The sequence below is a fragment of the Salvelinus alpinus genome, chromosome 21 (genome assembly GCF_045679555.1).
Source record: "Salvelinus alpinus chromosome 21, SLU_Salpinus.1, whole genome shotgun sequence".
NCBI lineage: Eukaryota > Metazoa > Chordata > Actinopteri > Salmoniformes > Salmonidae > Salvelinus > Salvelinus alpinus.
Window position 1 is genome coordinate 4,258,754 of NC_092106.1, and position 19,557 is coordinate 4,278,310.

At 47.1% G+C, this 19,557-nt stretch overlaps 1 protein-coding gene across 1 annotated transcript; it reads left to right on the forward strand.

Moving 5' to 3' along the window:
• The first annotated feature begins 174 nt into the window (after positions 1–174).
• Positions 175–18,709, forward strand: ankk1 (ankyrin repeat and kinase domain containing 1). The gene is made up of 8 exons (XM_071356561.1): positions 175–477; positions 779–1,061; positions 1,276–1,427; positions 3,360–3,418; positions 3,627–3,782; positions 15,591–15,703; positions 16,507–16,537; positions 16,906–18,709. The coding sequence occupies exons 1-8, from the start codon at positions 293–295 to the stop codon at positions 18,174–18,176; spliced, it is 2,250 nt and encodes a 749-aa protein (XP_071212662.1). The 5' UTR covers positions 175–292; the 3' UTR covers positions 18,177–18,709.
• The last annotated feature ends 848 nt before the right edge of the window (positions 18,710–19,557 follow it).

Consider the following 19,557-nt stretch of genomic DNA (forward strand, 5'->3'; position numbering starts at 1 on the left):
TGGTGGAAGACATTCACCCTGTGCCCTTCTGGTGGGAACCTAAGCAATTTTCTTGGCAGATAGTGTAGTGGAAACCGGTCTTGTTACATTCCTATGCAAACAAGCAGTGTCATGGCTCCTCCCACAACCCACAGTTAACCACTATCGAGTCTTAGACACACTTGTTTGCCGCTTCGCCTCCTCCGTGGTTGTCTACACACTTCATGGACAAGGGAGACCCCGCGGAGAAGTGATTCTGAGTTTGTGTGAGATTCGAGACGGTGTTGTGACACACAGGAGAAGCTCTGCCCCCATGGATCGTGTTGAAGGGGGCCTGGAGAAGTTCAGGGTCTTCAAGAAGGATGACTTTGAGGCTGACTGGATTAAGGTGACAGAACGCAGCTTTGGCCAGGTCTACAGAGTGAAACTCAAGCTTTGGAGGGAAAAGTGTGCACTGAAAAGCTTCAATACCACACTTACTGGCACCAGTCTCTACAGGTATGGTTAATGTGGCTTTACTACAGGCCTAGAAGATACACTCTAGAACAGAGCAGACATTTCCCCGAATAAATCACATCATTTAATTGCCAGTTTTGAATGGAATTACAATCACTAAAAGAGAGCACATTTGGGCGTTTGGATAATTAGCAGTTTGCAGTATTGGTCTAATTACTGGGGAAATAAATGTGTTAGATTAGAAAGGTTGAAAGTCACAACAAAAATATGTGGGCTGAGGCTGCTCAGGTGTGGAAAAAACCTGTCAACTCCCCCTTACGCTTATCTTTTCTTTATTTTGTAGGAGAATGATAGAGGAGGCATCCAAGATGGAGAAAGTGACATTCAAGTACATCGTGTCCGTCTATGGGGTGTGTAATGACCCTCCCTCCATGGTGATGGAGTACATGAGTAATGGCTCCCTGGATCGTCTCCTCACCAGCCACGTGTTGATGTGGCCCAAGAAGTTCCAGATGGTTCACGAGGTCACCATGGGCATGAACTTCCTTCACAGCATGAACCCTCCACTTCTCCACCTGAACCTGAAGCCTTCAAACATCCTTCTAGACGATCACCTCCACATCAAGGTGAGGATAGCTCCACAGAGACGCTGGTATGCCGTTTAAGCAGCTATTCCTGTTTAAAAAGTGTAATGAGCGAGACGAGGGTCCTTAATGATATCTTGACTCTTTTTTTAATTAGGCATGCAAACATTAAAAAGTGTAGGGTTATATCTGAATAAGAGTTCAGTGGTACGTACGCAGTAATGATTATCTGTCTGAAGAATACTTCCCTCCAAAGATTTCAGATTTTGGCTTAATTAAGTGGGAGGAGGCTGGGAACAAGAAGGAATTCATTGAAAATTTGACTGCGAGAGGGAACATTTTCTACATACCTCCAGAGACATTCACCCTGTGCCCTGGGCATCCGGGAACCAAGTTCGATGTTTACAGGTGAGGTAGTTGCCAAGGGCGAATTCCTACAAACTCACACATAGGCCCACTATAGAACTGTGTTAATAGGCTAGTTTTTCTCTCTCTCTGTAATAGAACAATTATGAGTTACTAACTAGATATTTAAATAATTTGTTCAGTATTTGATCCTGAAGTCATAGATTTTTTCAATATAGTTTCTAATGAGGTATAATCTTTGATAATGTCATTTAGATTTAATGTACTCTGAGCAAACATATAAACGCAACAGGTTTAGTGTTGGTCCCTTGTTTCATGAGCAGAAATAAATGATCCCAGAAATGTTCCATATGCACAAAAATGTTCCATATGCTCAAATGTTGTTCACACATTTGTTTACATCCCTGTTAGTGAGCATTTCTCTTTTGCCAAGACAATCCATCCACCCGACAAGTGTGGCATATAAAGAAGCTGATTAAATAGCATGATCATTACACAGGTGCACCTTGTGCTGGGGACAGTAAAAGGCCACTCTAAAATGTACAGTTTTGTCACACAACACAATGCCACAGATGTCTCAAATTTTGAGGGAGCGGGCAATTGGCATGCTGACTGCAGCAATGTCCACCAGAGCTGTTGCCAGATAATTGAATATAAATTTCTCTACCAACATCGTTTTAGAGAAATTAGCAGTAGGTCCAACCGGCCTCACAACCATCCCACCCACATTCGGCTTCCTCACCTGATACCAGCCACCCGGACAGCTGATGAAACTGTTGGTTTGCACAACTGAAGAATTTCTACACAAACAGTCAGAAACCGTCTCAGGGAAACTCATCTGCATGCTTGTCGTTCTCACCAAGGTCTTGACCTGACTGCAGTTCGACGTTGTAATTGACTTCAGTGGGCAAATGCTCACCTTTGATGGCCACTTCTCCACGCTGGAGAAGTGTGCTCTTCACAGATTAATCCTGGTTTCAACTGTACCGGGCAGATGGCAGACAGCGTGTATGGTGTTGTGTGGGCGAGTGGTTTGCTGATGTCAACATTGTGAACAGAGTGCCCCATGGTGGCGGTGGGGTCATGGTATGGGCAGGCATAAGCTACGGACAACAAACCAAATTGCATTTTATCGTTGGCAATTTGAATGCACTGAGATATCTCACCCATTGAGCACGTTTGGGATGCTCTGGATTGACGTGTACGACAGCGTGTTCCAGTTCCCGCCAATATCCAGCAACTTTGCACAGCCATTGAAGAGGAGAGGGACAACATCCCACATCCTGATCAACTATATGCGAAGGAGATGTGTCGTGCTGCATGATGGTGGTCACACCAGATACTGACTGGTTTTCAGATCCACGCCCCTACTTTAAAAAAAAAGTTATCTGTCACTAACAGATGCATATTTGTATTCCCAGTCATGTTCGGCTATGAAAAGCCAACTGACATTTACTTCTGAGGTGCTGACCTGTTGCACCCTCTACAACCACTGTGATTATTATTATCTGACCCCTGCAGGTCATCTATGAACGTTTGAACATCTTGGCCATGTTCTGTTATAATCTCCACCCAGCACAGCCAGAAGAGGACTGGCCACCCCTCAGAACCTGGTTCCTCTCTAGGTTTCTTCCTAGGTTATGGCCTTTCTAGGGAGTTTTTCCACCGTGCTCCTTGCTTGCTGTTTTAGGCTGGGTTTCTGTACAGCACTTTGTGACATCGGCTGATGTAAAACGGGTTTTATAAATAGATTTAATTGAAATTTGATTGATGTGAAATCCATAGATTAGGGCCTAATAAATGTATTTCAATTGTCGGATTTTCTTATATGAACTGTAACTCAGTAAAATCGTTGAAATTGTTGATGTTGCGTTTATATTTTTCTTCAGTGTTATTAGATACATGGAGAAAGAACCACATTGAAGTTATCCTGTCCGGTCAGAGTGGTCTTACGTGTTCCTTGTTTAAATTTAGCTTCTCTATTGTGATGTGGGAAATCCTGACCCAGAAGAGACCTTATCAAGCTGGGAAACGTGAGTAGTGGTAATGCATTCTGATTCAAGTGGTAATGCATTCTGATTCAAGTATCAGATTTTCAAAAAAATCTAATCACAGACACAGTAGTGCTTGACAAAGTTCAGGTAGTTAAACTATACAAGCTTATAATCACATTTTACATTGAGAGGACATTTTTGAAAATCATTTCTCATCTGAAAAAACATATAACTTCCTGTGTCACAGGAAGCAGTACAACGACAGTGCTGATGAAGGTGTCATCAGGTAGAAGGCCAGGCTTGGAAAAGATCCCTGATGACAAGCCAGAAGAATGTGAGCAGATGATCACAATAATGCAGCAGTGCTGGGATCAGGATCCCAGAGAGAGGCCAGATTTCTCAGGTAACACTTCACCTGATTCCAGATCTGTTTGTGCTGTAAAATACCGTAGAGTAGAATAGATACGTTATTGTCCATTTGGTTCAAAAGAAAATTTAGTTTTCAGCTTTTTTTCCCTACCTCAGACACACCCACGTGTTGAGAGGCACATGGTCAGCCATTGTGCAGTGCAAGATGGAGAGATATTTTTGGGGCTAAGTGGCTTACTCAATGGCATAATGGTAATGATCTGACACCAGCAGCCTTCCAGTAGCCAATTCAGCTCACATTTTTCCATTGACAGGCCTGGAAACTTAGGTTATTGGTCCACCTCTGTCTACTTACCGCCAACCAACTCCTATGGTCATTGTCATCAATGCCAGACATATGAAAAGATCTTAGATCAGGCTGGATAACATTGTGTGTCCCTCTCCATACCCAACCGCAAAGAACAACAACAAAACAAACTGTCTTCGAGACGGCAAAAGGGGGAGAATAGCCACCCCTTGTGACGATCGGAAACAGTATAGAAACACTACTTTATAAATCAGAAAAACTGAAGGAAAAAATTATGAAGCGCCTCCTTTGTTGTCTCCAAGTGTCATAGGCTTCCCTTTTCAAAGAGAAATACACATTTTAAGCCTATAGCTATACACATTACCCATGTGATTGCTCCAGCACATTGTTTCTTCAAAACAAGGCAAGCCCATATGTTGGACATTGACACAATATGACTGAACATGTTGTGTGTACTTTGTTCAGTAAACGATCTTACACTGGCTGAGGCCCAGTGGCGATTTTAGCATTTAAATCTCGGTGGGGCAAAAAATATAAAATGTAAAATTATGCATGCCTGCTGAGCCACTACACAATACAACACTAAACAATACATTCATTGCACTACAACCGTAAAAAAACGGTGCCCACAAACTATTAGGGCCTACATAGTCCCAACAGCAGTCCCAACACCTTACCACTGCTACACCTGGCTATCAGCGGAGCCTTGTCTGGCAGCAAAACAGTTAATTCAGCCTCATTTACTGCCTTTAAAAAAAACACACAGCTGATATGGCTGACTTGTTTAAACAAATGTGGTTTCTACTGACAATTGAGATGTACAAACTATGGCATAAGGGAACGACGAGCAAATAAGAGGCAATCCGTAATTTTGATTAAGACATTAATGAGCAAGCTAGGACGGACGTTGTCAATATAACTATTTGTTCAGCACTTTTGAAATGTACAGCAACAGAATTCAGAACATGTTCCGTTCTTACAGAATTCTCCCTGTACACCAAGTCAGAACCGTAGGATAAATAACGGGGGCATATAAGCAGACAATGAAAGCTCTTACAATATTTGATGATTACATTTCTCTAAAACAGGCTATAGGCTACATGTGCACGTGCACCACCAAGTCAGAACAGTAGGCAAAATTAAGATTATTAGCGTGAGGTACATGGGCTACTAACAGCTTACTACACAACATACACTTAGTATTACTTTCTTAGCTACAGTATACATATCTCCCTGGCATATTACATAATTTATGTAGGAGCATAATTTATTTTATTTATTTATTTATTTAACCTTTATTTAACCAGGTAGGCAAGTTGAGAACAAGTTCTCATTTACAATTGCGACCTGGCCAAGATAAAGCAAAGCAGTTCGACACATACAACAACACAGAGTTACACATGGAGTAAAACAAACATACAGTCAATAATACAGTAGAAAAATAAGTCTATATACAATGTGAGCAAATGAGGTGAGATAAGGGAGGTAAAGGCAACAAAAAAAAGGCCATGGTGGCGAAGTAAATACAATATAGCAAGTTAAACACTGGAATGGTAGATTTGCTGTGGAAGAATGTGCAAAGTAGAGATACAAATAATGGGGTGCAAAGGAGCAAAATAAATAAATACAGTAGGGGGAGAGGTAGTTGTTTGGGCTAAATTATAGATGGGCTATGTACAGGTACAGTAATATGTGAGCTGCTCTGACAGCTGGTGCTTAAAGCTAGTGAGGGAGATAAGTGTTTCCAGTTTCAGAAATTTTTGTAGTTCGTTCCAGTCATTGGCAGCAGAGAACTGGAAGGAGAGGCGCCCAAAGGAAGAATTGGTTTTGGGGGTGACCAGAGAGATATACCTGCTGGAGCGCGTGCTACAGGTGGGTGCTGCTATGGTGACCAGCGAGCTGAGATAAGGGGGGACTTTACCTAGCAGGGTCTTGTAGATGACCTGGAGCCAGTGGGTTTGGCGACGAGTATGAAGCAAGGGCCAGCCAACGAGAGCGTACAGGTCGCAGTGGTGGGTAGTATATGGGGCTTTGGTGACAAAACGGATGGCACTGTGATAGACTGCATCCGATTTATTGAGTAGGGTATTGGAGGCTATTTTGTAAATGACATCGCCGAAGTCGAGGATCGGTAGGATGGTCAGTTTTACAAGGGTATGTTTGGCAGTATGAGTGAAGGATGCTTTGTTGCGAAATAGGAAGCTAATTCTAGATTTAACTTTGGATTGGAGATGTTTGATGTGAGTCTGGAAGGAGAGTTTACAGTCTAACCAGACACCTAGGTATTTGTAGTTGTCCACATATTCTAAGTCAGAACCGTCCAGAGTAGTGATGTTGGATGGGCGGGCAGGTGCAGGCAGCGATCGGTTGAAGAGCATGCATTTAGTTTTACTTGTGTTTAAGAGCAATTGGAGGCCACGGAAGGAGAGTTGTATGGCATTGAAGCTCGTCTGGAGGGTTGTTAACACAGTGTCCAAAGAAGGGCCAGAAGTATACAGAATGGTGTCGTCTGCGTAGAGGTGGATCAGAGACTCACCAGCAGCAAGAGCGACATCATTGATGTATACAGAGAAGAGAGTCGGTCCAAGAATTGAACCTTGTGGCACCCCCATAGAGACTGCCAGAGGCCCAGACAACAGGCCCTCCGATTTGACACACTGAACTCTATCAGAGAAGTAGTTGGTGAACCAGGCGAGGCAATCATTTGAGAAACCAAGGCTATCGAGTCTGCCGATGAGGATGTGGTGATTAACAGAGTCGACAGCGTTGGCCAGGTCAATGAATACGGCTGCACAGTATTGTTTCTTATCGATGGCGGTTAAGCTATCGTTTAGGACCTTGAGCGTGGCTGAGGTGCACCCATGACCAGCTCTGAAACCAGATTGCATAGTGGAGAAGGTATGGTGGGATTCGAAATGGTCGGTAATCTGTTTGTTGACTTGGCTTTCGAAGACCTTAGAAAGGCAGCGTAGGATAGATATAGGTCTGTAGCAGTTTGGGTCAAGAGTGTCCCCCCCTTTGAAGAGGGGGATGACCGCAGCTGCTTTCCAATCTTTGGGAATCTCAGACGACACGAAAGAGAGGTTGAACAGGCTAGTAATGGGGGTTGCAACAATTTCGGCATTTTAGAAAGAAAGGGTCCAGATTGTCTAGCCCGGCTGATTTGTAGGGGTCCAGATTTTGCAGCTCTTTAGCTGGATTTGGGAGAAGGAGAAATGGGGAAGGCTTGGGCAAGTTGCTGTGGGGGGTGCAGTGCTGTTGACCGGGGTAGGGGTAGCCAGGTGGAAAGCATGGCCAGCCGTAGAAAAATGCTTATTAAAATTCTCAATTATAGTGGATTTATCGGTGGTGACAGTGTTTCCTATCCTCAGTGCAGTGGGCAGCTGGGAGGAGGTGTTCTTGTTCTCCATGGACTTAGTTATAGTGACCCAAGAAAAATTGTCCGACAGACCTATTCAGATAGCAGCCGATAAGACATCTAACGATTAGCGGGCCGCAGATGGGCGTTCAGGTAACGTCGCGACGGAGGGGCCAGTTGGATAACTCCCTCGGGCAGATAACGTCGGTAGTTCAGTCGTGAAGGCCCGATGGGGCTCCGCATCGGCAGTAAAACGGGTCCGGATAGGTGATTGTAGCCCAGGAGTGGCTGATGGAACTCTTCAGCTGGCTAGCTCCGGAATAATTTATGTTTGCTCCGGGATCGACGTAAGCCAATAGTCACACGGATAGCAGCTAGCTAGCTGCGAGATCCAGGTGTAAATGTCCAGAGCTTGCGGTTGAAATCCGGGGATATGGAGAGAAAAATAGGCCCGGTATGTTCTGGTCTGAGTCGCGTTGTACAAAACTGGCGATAGCTTTTCGAGCTAAAGGATAGCTGATGACCACAAACCGTGGTTTGATGAATACTAACGTTAGCCAGTAAACTGGCTAGCTTCTGGCTAGCTTCTGGCTAGCTTCTGGTTAGCTTCTGGCTAGCTTCTGGCTAGCTTCTGGTTAGCTTCTGGCTAGTTTCTGGCTAGATTCTATTGTGGATTTCAGATATGAGGTAAATAATACCTTCTTTTTTTTAATTGGTAAGGCGGGTTGCAGGAGAGTGTTTTGAAGTTGAGTTTTTGGAAAATAAAATATATAAAAGATATGCGAAGAAAGATGTAAATATATATATACACGAGACACGACAAGACGAGGACAAAGGACGTCTGACTGCTATGTCATCTTGGATTCAATACATTTTTGGACTCACCTTGTTGTGCTGTGCTCACTTCCTTCCAAACCACTCATTGTTGAATTTGCAATTTACAACTTGTTGTGTAATGTTCATGTCAAATGGCCGATGAGCACCAATACTTTTTATCTATAATTTCTCTTCATTATTTGACAAGAATTTAAAAGGATTTTCCAGTAGATTGGCAACTTGATTCATGATGATGACTGCTAGCTAAGATTTTAAAAGTATGATGTTGTAACGTCAGGTGAATGATGGGTGTAGAGTCAGGTGCAGAGAGAGCAAAAGTTTTACGGGAACAAAACGCTTTAATGTCCACAGTGAAAACAGGAACAGGTACAAAAGGGGTGATGCCAAAACAAAGGCGCAAACACAACCCACAGACCACTGTTTAAAATAAGCTGGACAGTGAAAAACCCACAATCCAATAATCCACTCCCGACGTAACATGAACACACAAAATAAGCCCGCACAAACACTAGCGGGCGCAACTAACCTAAATAGTACACCTCCCAAAACCCCAACAAGAAACAGGTGAAAACAATTAGACAGACATAAACGAAAAGGAAAAAGGGATCGGTGGCAGCTAGTAGACCGGCGACGACGACCGCCGAGCGCCACCCGAACGGGAAGGGGACTCACCTTCGGTAGTATTCGTGACAGTACCCCCCTCCTGACGCGCGGCCCCCGCAGCGCGCCGACACCGGCCTCGGGGACGACCCCGGGGGCGAGGCGCAGGGCGATCCGGATGGAGGCGATGGAATTCCCTTAGTAGATTTGGATCCAATATATCCCCCACCGGGACCCAGCACCTCTCCTCCGGCCCGTACCCCTCCCAGTCGACGAGGTACTGCAGGCCCCTCACCCGGCGTCTGGAGTCCAGTATGGACCTTATCGTGTACGCCGGGGACCCCTCTATGTCCAGAGGGGGCGGAGGGACCTCCGGAACCTGACCTTCCTGCATGGGACCAGCTACCACCGGCCTGAGGAGAGACACATGAAACGAGGGATTAATACGATAATACGAAGGAAGTAACAATCGATAACACACCTCGTTTATTCTCCTCAGGACTTTAAATGGCCCTACACACTGCGGACCCAGCTTCCGGCAGGGCAGGCGGAGGGGCAGGTTTCGGGTCGAGAGCCAGACCCTGTCCCCCGGTGCAAACACGGGGGCCTCACTGCGGTGACGGTCAGCGCTCTTCTTCTGCCGTCCACTCGCCTGACGCAAAGACTCCTGGACGGCTCTCCAGGTCTCCTTAGAGCGCTGCACCCACTCCTCCACCGCAGGAGCTTCGGTCTGGCTCTGATGCCATGGTGCTAGAACCGGCTGGTACCCCAACAAACACTCAAATGGTGACATGTTGGTAGAGGAGTGGCTTAGTGAGTTCTGGGCAATCTCTGCCCAGGGGATGTATCTTGACCACTCCCCTGGCCGGTCCTGGCAATACGACCGCAGAAACCTACCCACCTCCTGGTTCACTCTCTCCACCTGCCCATTACTCTCTGGGTGATACCCCGAGGTCAGGCTGACCGAGACCCCCAGATGCTCCATAAACGCCTTCCATACTCTGGACGTGAACTGGGGACCCCGATCAGAAACGATATCCTCGGGCACCCCATAGTGCCGGAAGACATGGGTAAATAGTGCCTCCACAGTCTGCAGGGCCGTAGGGAGACCGGGCAACGGGATAAGACAGCAGGACTTAGAGAACCGATCCACAACGACCAGGATCGTGGTGTTCCCCTGAGACAAGGGAAGATCAGTAAGAAAATCCACCGATAGATGGGACCACGGCCGTTGTGGAACGGGGAGGGGTTGTAATTTCCCTCGTGGCAAATGTCTAGGAGCCTTACTCTGGGCGCACACCGAACAGGAGGAGACATAGAATCGCACGTCTCTCACCAAGGTAGGCCACCAGTACTTCCCTCTAGACTTCGCACTGTCCTTGAAATACCCGGGTGACCTGACGGGTAGACTATGACCCATCGAATCAATTGATCACGAACAGCGAGCGGCACATACCTACGACCTCGGGCACTGTGGAGGCGCGGTCCGCCCTTAGTGCCCGCTCGATGTTTGTGTCCACCTCCCATACTACCGGTGCTACCAGCTTAGCCGCCGGAATGATGGGAGTAGGATCGATGGACCGGTCATCAGTGTCGTATAGTCGGGACAGCGCGTCGGCCTTAGTATTGAGGGAACCTGGTCGATACGAAATCGTAAAACGAAATCGGGTAAAGTACATGGCCCACCTTGCCTGACGAGGATTCAGTCTCCTAGCTGATCGGATATACTCCAGATTCTGGTGGTCGGTCCAGATGAGAAAAGGGTGCTTAGCCCCCTCAAGCCAGTGTCTCCACACCTTCAGAGCCTTGACCATGGCCAACAACTCCCTATCCCCCACATCATAATTCCGCTCCGCTGGCCCGAGCTTCTTCGAAAAAAAGGCACAGGGGCGGAGCTTCGGTGGCGTACCCGAGCGCTGGGAGAGCACAGCCCCGACCCCAGCCTCGGATGCGTCCACCTCAACTATGAACGCCAAAGAGGGGTCAGGATGCGCCAACACTGGCGCGTCGGTGAACAGCGCCTTCAAACGACAGAAAGCTCTCTCCGCCTCTGCGGACCACTGCAAGCGCACCGGGCCCCCCTTCAGCAGTGAGGTAATAGGGGCCGCCACCTGACCAAAACCCCGGATAAACCTCCGGTAGTAATTGGCAAACCCTAAGAACCGCTGCACCTCCTTTACCGTGGTCGGAGTCGGCCAATTACGCACGGCTTTTACGCGGTCATCCTCCATTACCATCCCCGAGGTGGAAATGTGATAACCCAGGAAGGAAACGGCTCGTTTGGAAAACTCACATTTCTCTGCCTTCACGTACAGGTCATGCTCCAGCAGTCGCTCAACAACCTTGCGCACCAGAGACACATGCTCGGCGCGTGTAGCGGAGTAGATCAAGATGTCGTCAATATACACCACTACACCCTGTCCGTGCAGGTCTCTGAGAATCTCATCAACGAAGGATTGAAAGATGGCTGGAGCATTCTTCAACCCGTACGGCATGACGAGGTACTCATAATGGCCAGATGTGGTACTAAACGCGGTTTTCCACTCATCTCCCTCCCGAATACGCACCAGATTATATGCGCTCCTGAGGTCCAATTTTGTGAAGAATCGCGCCCCGTGAAATGATTCCACCGCCGCAGCGATGAGAGGTAGTGGGTAACTAAAACCCACAGTGATGGAATTTAGACCTCGATAATCAATACACGGACGTAAACCACCCTCCTTTTTCTTCACAAAAAAGAAACTTGAGGAGGCGGGTGACATGGAGGGCCGAATGTACCCCTGTCCCAGAGCCTCCGTGATGTATGTCTCCATAGCCAACGTCTCCTCCTGGGACAACGGATACACGTGACTCCTGGGGAGTGCAGCGTTTACCTGGAGGTTTATCACGCAATCCCCCTGTCGATGGGGAGGTAATAGGGTCGCCTTCCTCTTACTGAAGGCGATAGCCAAATCGGCATACTCAGCAGGAATGCGCACGGTGGAAACCTGGTCTGGACTCTCCACCGTTGTCGCACCGATGGAAACTCCTAAACACCTGCCTGGACACTCATCAGACCACCCCTGGAGAGCTCCCTGTCTCCACGAAATCGTAGGATTGTGAATAGCCAGCCAGGGAATCCCTAACACCACCGGAAACGCAGGTGAATCAATAAGGAACAGACTAATCCGCTCCTTATGATTTCCCTGCGTCATCATCTCCAGAGGTATCGTGGCCTCCCTGACCAGCCCTGACCCTAATGGTCGACTATCTAAGGAGTGCACGGGGAAAGGGGGGTCTACCTTAACGAGCGGAATCCTCAACCTCTGGGCGAGTCCGCGATCAATAAAATTCCCCGCTGCGCCTGAATCGACTAGCGCCTTATGCTGGAGAGATGGGAAAAACCTTAGGAAATAGAATAACAAAAACATGTGACCAACAGGAAGCTCTGGGAGAGTGTGGTGCTGACTCACCTGAGGTGACCGAGGAGTGTTCTGCCTGCCCTCTCGACTCCCAGATGGACTCCTCCAGCACCGACCGGAAGTGTGCCCTCTCCGGCCACAATGGGTACAGGAGGAGCCTCCTCCTCCGGGCTCCCTAGACGCAGCCCCTCCTAGCTCCATAGGAATGGGAGCGGGGGGGGGCAGGAGGTGGAACTGACAGGACCCTCTCAGAACGTCCGCGAGCAGCCAGCAGATGGTCTAGCCGGATTGACATGTCGATCAGCTCATCCAAGCTGAGCGTAGCGTCCCGACAAGCCAGCTCTCTGCGGACGTCCTCCCTTAGGCAACACCTGTAGTGGTCTATCAGGGCCCTGTCGTTCCACCCTGCTCCAGCAGCCAAAGTACGGAAATCCAGCGCAAAATCCTGCGCGCTCCTCGTCCCCTGCCGGAGATGGAACAACCTCTCACCCGCCGCTCGGCCATCCGGGGGATGATCGAACACAGCCCGGAAACGGCGGGTGAACTCCAGGTAGTGACCCCTCGCTGAGTCGGGTCCATTCCATACGGCGTTGGCCCACTCCAGGGCCCTACCCGACAGGCAGGAAACGAGGACACTCACGCTCTCCTCGTCCGAGGGAGCAGGCCGAATGGTGGCCAGGTAGAGATCAAGTTGGAGTAGAAATCCCTGGCACCCGGCCGCTGCTCCATCGTACTCCCTCGGAGGCGTGATGCGCAGGACGCTGGCACCGGCTCCCGCTGGAGGAGATGGTAATGTTGCTGGTGGGAGGGTAGGTGGGGTAGTAGGGATACCACTCCTCTCCCAACGATCCATCCTCTCCATCATCTGATCCATTGCCGAACCAATGCGATGTAGGATGGACGTATGATGCAGGACTCTCTCCTCCATCGTGGGGAGAGGGGTGGTCGCTGCTCCTGCTGACTCCATCAGTAGGTGCGGGCTTCTGTAACGTCAGGTGAATGATGGGTGTAGAGTCAGGCGCAGAGAGAGCAAAAGTTTTACGGGAACAAAACGCTTTAATGTCCACAGTGAAAACAGGAACAGGTACAAAAGGGGTGACGCCAAAACAAAGGCGCAAACACAACCCACAGACCACTGTTTAAAATAAGCTGGACAGTGAAAAACCCACAATCCAATAATCCACTCCCGACGTAACATGAACACACAAAATAAGCCCGCACAAACACTAGCGGGCGAAACTAACCTAAATAGTACACCTCCCAAAACCCCAACAAGAAACAGGTGAAAACAATTAGACAGACATAAACGAAAAGGAAAAAGGGATCGGTGGCAGCTAGTAGACCGGCGACGACGACCGCCGAGCGCCACCCGAACGGGAAGGGGAGTCACCTTCTGTAGTATTCGTGACAGATGTTGACATGATCAGTCCAATCAAAGTTTTTTCGAGGGCTCCCATTAGACTTTGCGGTGACGTAGTATCCCCATGAGTGACAGAACACTGAGCCAATCACGGTGCAACGTTCCAAGTTTTCTGCTGGCTTGCCCCACCACCACAGAAAGCACTGAGCTAGGCTGAAACACCTGCACGTTGGAGCTGCTTTACTCAAGTTAACAAAAAAGAGACCATATTTGAATGCGACTTTGTTAACTTAATGATTTTTTTTACGTTGTTTGCAAACTGATATGTGAAACATATTAATGCCAAAACAGGCAAGCCCAAAATGTGGAGCTCTAACCCAGCTGCACTGAATGACGGGTCACCACTGCTGAGGCCAGATCCTCAGACGGGTTGCAAAGGGAAGGTATATTACTGGTAACTTTGTAAATTTACCAGTAAACTACCAGAATGTTGGTAACTTTCAAGGATGTTATGGAATTTTCATCACATGACATCAAGTGGCCTTTTTGGGTACTTTAGATTATCACAAGGGTCTTTAATTAACTTTGGCCCACTGTGTGGCCTTATCTGTCCCACTATTGTTTGTGGAGTTATGCTCTGATGAAGGTCGACTGACTGAAGGCTTAGTCTCTCTGCATCTGACTGGAAGTTTCTCCAGTTTTGCATTTTGCCTCCAGCACCTTCACTATTGGTTTTCACATGTAAAATATATAAAATGATAAAATAAGACTATTTTAAAATAAAAAATGGAACGACAAAGCTGCAATGGACACAGATATAAAAAAGGAATACTTTATATGAATGCATTTTTAAAAAAGGTATTAAAGTATAAATGTACAAATTGTTTTTATTTATTTAACTAGGCAAGTCAGTTAAGAACAAATTCTTATTTACAATGACGGCCTATCCCGGCCAAACCCTAACCCGGACGACGCTGGGACAATTGTGCACCGCCCTATGGGACTCCCAATCACAGCCGGTTGTGATACAGCTTGGAATAAAACCAGGGTTTGTAGTGATGCCTCTAGCACTGAGATGCAGTGCCTTAGACCGATGCGCCACTCGGGAGCCCTTAAGTTACCATAGATTGCCATAGATGTCCAGTTAATTACCAAAATTACAGAAAATTATGGTAACTTTGGTAAATTACCGGTAGTTTATTTACCAAGTGCTCAGACATCACTCGGACCTGAAATGCACAGCACTCAGCAATTCTGCATCTGTTTCTGCATAAAGATCATAATTATCCTGTCCAGGGCGTGTACTCTGTCAGCTTTCTGTTTGTAGACTTTGAGGAGACGCAGAGAGACTCGGAGAGCACATGCTCTGTTCAATGTAAAGCTCACTGATGTGAGATGCCTTATTGTAATATTCTAAAATAAACTCAGATAAGATTGGATCATTTACAAGAGCTGCAGGCAAGCAATTAAGGCAAAGGATTAAAGTGCCATGTTAATGAATACTAATAAACACCATGTGTATGCATACACTGCCGCATCGAAATTAGCAACATTACTAAGCGATTTTCCATATTACAGCATTATTACGCATAAGAATAGGTTGTTTGCATTCTACTTCGCATGTCATAAAATGGACACCTTAAATCTGTATGACCAAAAGTGTGCAATTGTTTCAGGGTAATTGTTCTTCATCTTCAGTGCCCTTTAGTATTGTGTTGACTATAGCAGTTACTGTATAATATGAAAAGTTTTCATAAAACTATAGTGCCTCATGGATTTTACAACCTTGTTTATCCCAAGATCGAAAACACAAATGTTTGAACAGAATTGTAAATAAATAACATACAGTATTCACACTTTTACACATCTTGTTAACATTTTGAGTATGACGGATACATGCACTGCATCAATCAAATCCCTCTGAATTTGAGATTATGTTTTTAATGACCAAACCTCTTTGTCTGTTTGTTTATTTCCAGACATTGTTCGAAAGACAGAAGCTCTGAGCGACGTCCTGGGAATAGGTGGACGTAGCAACGGGGATAAGACACACAAACCTGATTATACCATGCTGTCGCCGAGCTTCAGAAGAGTGAGTGCTCAGTGCTGCATCCTCCATCAATGTTGAGATAACAGATACAGCATCCACCATCAATGTTGAGATAACAGATACAACGCTCTCAAACAAAGTCTGTCTGTCTGTCTGTCTGTCTGTCTGTCTGTCTGTCTGTCTGTCTGTCTGTCTGTCTGTCTGTCTGTCTGTCTGTCTGTCTGTCTGTCTGTCTGTCTGTCTGTCTGTCTGTCTGTCTGTCTGTCTGTCTGTCTGTCTGTCTGTCTGTCTGTCTGTCTGTCTGTCTGTCTGTCTGTCTGTCTGTCTGTCTGTCTGTCTGTCTGTCTGTCTGTCTGTCTGTCTGTCTGTCTGTCTGTCTGTCTGTCTGTCTGTCTGTCTCTCTCTCTCTCTCTCTCTCTCTCTCTCTCTCTCTCTCTCTCTCTCTCTCTCTCTCTCTCTCTCTCTCTCTCTCTCTCTCTCTCTCTCTCTCTCTCTCTCTCTCTCTCTCTCTCTCTCTCTCTCTCTCTCTCTCTCTCTCTCTCTCTCTCTCTCTCTCTCTCTCTCTCTCTCTCTCTCTCTCTCTCTCTCTCTCTCTCTCTCTCTCTCTCTCTCTCTCTCTCTCTCTCTCTATCCCTCTCTCCTGCCCCTTTCTCTCTCTCTCTCTCTCCCCCATGTGAATGTATGTAAAAGAATACCTTGACTATGCCAACTGTATGGTTGTATAATGCATGCATCGTGTATAAACAGTTCTCATTAGCTCCATTAATAACAACATTAACTTGTTGATGTGCTGCTATTATGATGACTACTATTAACACTTTTTTATTTTTTATATCTCCATTAAGAAATCCACATGCTCACTCGCCAACCCTCCAGGTGAGTGCATGGGGAAAACTCATGTTTCCGTGTGTCTCAGTGCCTCTAGGGCTGACATTTAAAATGCAATTCTACCAAGTGTTTTCCACATATGGAAAACTGGAGAAGGTGTAGCTTTGGATCATGTGAACAAAAATGCTTATTTAGCTCTGGCTCTTAGACTGTACAAAATGCATTGGAGGAAAGACATGTCTCTTTAGACAAAGCCAACGTGTATGCAAATGGATGCACGCTTCAATAAACCATGGCTACTGTCACAATCAAATGAGGCAGCAGACATATTGCTATACTGTATCAGATTGATTTGCATTGGCAATACCTCTGCCTCTGTGTCTTATCTGGTTTATGTTGCATTTTTACATTCACAGACATGAGCAACACCAGGGATGACATTCTCAATATTCTATCAAGGAAAGACTTTGAAAACTTCAGACAAGCCCTTAGAAAGGAGCATGTGTCGATGCTCTTCAAAGACAACAACACTCTTCTCCACTACACAGTGGTTAGTGGTGACACAGAGAGTGTGAAGCATGTCTTGAGTCTTGGTGCGGAGGTAAACTCACAGAGCGTCAGAGGATACACCCCTCTCATTGTGGCTGTGCTCCACAAGTTCCACGAGATATGCTCCTTGCTGACGGAGCACGAGGCAGACGTTAAACTTGGAGATGGGGACCAGTGGACTCCTCTGCACTTTGCCGCTCAAAGCGACGACAGCAGAGTTGTCCGTCTGCTACTGGACAGTGGCGCCCAGCCTAGCGTTAAGGAGAAAGCCGGGTGGACGCCGCTTCACCTGGCCACTCAGAACGGCCACGAGAACGTCGTGCGTCTCCTCCTGACGCGGATGGGGAGCGCCGACGAGCACGAGGAGGTCCACGGGAGGACGGCGCTCCACGTGGCGAGTGTGTACGGCCACCTCGCCATCGCCAAGCTCCTGCTCAGTAAGGGAGTTAACCCCAACGGGACGGACCACTCCCTGACCACCGCTCTACACCTGGCAGCCGAGGAGGGCCACAACAGGGTAGCCAGGCAGCTGGTGACAGCTGGCGCCGATGTCAACTCCCTGGACAGCCGGCACTACACCCCATTACACTTCGCCGCCCTCAAGGGACACACGGGCATCTGCAGGCTACTGTTGGGCAACGGGGCGAATCCCGACCCCAGGACCCTCCAGGGTTGGACGCCCATGCACTTGGCAGCGCTGAAGGGCCACGCGACCACCGTGCTGGAACTAGAAGCCCACCAGGGCTCTATGGACCTGCCAGGAAAGGGTGGCTGGACACCCCTCCACTTGGCCTGCCACCACGGGCAAGAGGAAGTGGTGTCCAAGCTGCTGTCGGCCAAGGCCAATCCCGACATGGCAGAGGATAGCGGTTGGACGGCGCTCCACTTGGCGTGTAACGGCGGCCTTTTCCCCAGTGTGCTCCAGCTCATCTCGCATCGGGCCAACGTCAACGCTCTGAACAAGAGCCAGGCCACCCCATTACATCTGGCTGCCCAGAACGGCAGTGTTCCCATTATCAAAGCCCTGCTAATGAACGGGGCAGAGAGGAGTAGTAAGGACTCGACAGGCTGCACAGCCTTATCCCTGGCCAGGAAGTGTCAGAAAGAGGAGGTAGTGCAGCTACTGGAGGACAGTTAGTGAGCCTTTCACACTACTGTGCCGAACCGAGCCGCACCATACCAAGCTGTACTGAGCTGAACCGAGCCGAGCCAAACAAAGCTGTACTGAGCTGGTCTGGTTACATATCCACCATTGTTGCTGGAACTGTGCTAAAAAATAGTAATGTGAGAATAAACTATCCGAGCCAGTACAATTTGTTTCGGGTTGGCAAGATAGTGTAAAAAGGGTACTAGAAAGCCAACAACGGCATGTTGAACGATAACTCTGGACAGGGTAACACTGATGTCAGGCTTAGTGACTAAGAAGTACAGTACATCACTGTTGGGAAAAGTGTATTGATACTCTATTGTTTTATGTCTCTACGGTGTCTACGCTGTAATTAGGAATGTTATTCTAAATGCTCAATATTATATTACATTGTTATGTTAATTTAAATTGTTTAATTATTTTTTTCCAGTGGTCAAGGATGACCTTACTGTCTGTTGTCGACATCTATAAATATGTAATTATGACTCTGACCATGAGTGGATTATAAAATAACTTTTCATTAGCTGGCAAATAGTGAAGGTTTTTCATTCTCCTCCCTGCGGTGACCAACCAAGAGCACGATATCTTGTGCAAGTCTAAGCTGCCAGGTTGACACATTATATTGAATAGGACTGAAATGCATTGAGAAATATATTTACATATACTTATGTTCTCATTTCCATGGCACAGGTGACCAATTATTATTTTTATTTTTTTTATATTCCAGCATAGTAGCCATGACCGTACTGTAACATATCCCATGAGTCGTTGTCACAGAAAACAAACATAGTCAGCTAGTACTCATACCATATCAGATCAGTTGGATCTACTTAACTTAATGCTTCCCTGACAGGTGGAAGTGATCCGAAACCTGTGTGCGATGTAATCGAAAACCTTCCCACAACGTTTATCTCACCAGACAGGAATGATATCAATGTGAAACATTGCAATCATTCTCACTACCACCCTCCCCGTGAGAAGATAACTCGTTTGACAGCATTTCTCTCTCCCCAAACAGTATGATGATCTCTTTCTGACACCAGTGCACTTCATTCATAAAAGACTGTGTGCCACTCCCATCCACACTAGTTTACAGCAGACTTCCTGAAAAATGTAACTCATCTTCACCATCTAATCAAAGTTAGTCTGAATCAATGGCTCCGGCATAACCTTTTACACCCACAGTGACACATTTGACGGTTTCCATCAGGCTATAATTCAGTTTGCAAATCCCTAACAGAATTTCTGAGGAAGGTGAGGAGACAACGTACAACAGCAGCTAATGCCAGTTTGATTGGGCGAGCCGTTAAGGGCATTGCATCACAGCAAGGGATGCTAGTCAACAGCAGGAGTTTAGATAGAAGAAGGAACG

Excerpts from the sequence above, each read along its gene's own strand:
- ankk1 (XM_071356561.1), top strand. The coding sequence starts at position 293 with ATGGATCGTGTTGAAGGGGGCCTGGAGAAGTTCAGGGTCTTCAAGAAG. Across the intron at positions 1,062-1,275 it reads ACGATCACCTCCACATCAAG|ATTTCAGATTTTGGCTTAAT; the intron begins GTGAGGATAGCT and ends TTCCCTCCAAAG. Across the intron at positions 1,428-3,359 it reads ACCAAGTTCGATGTTTACAG|CTTCTCTATTGTGATGTGGG; the intron begins GTGAGGTAGTTG and ends GTTTAAATTTAG.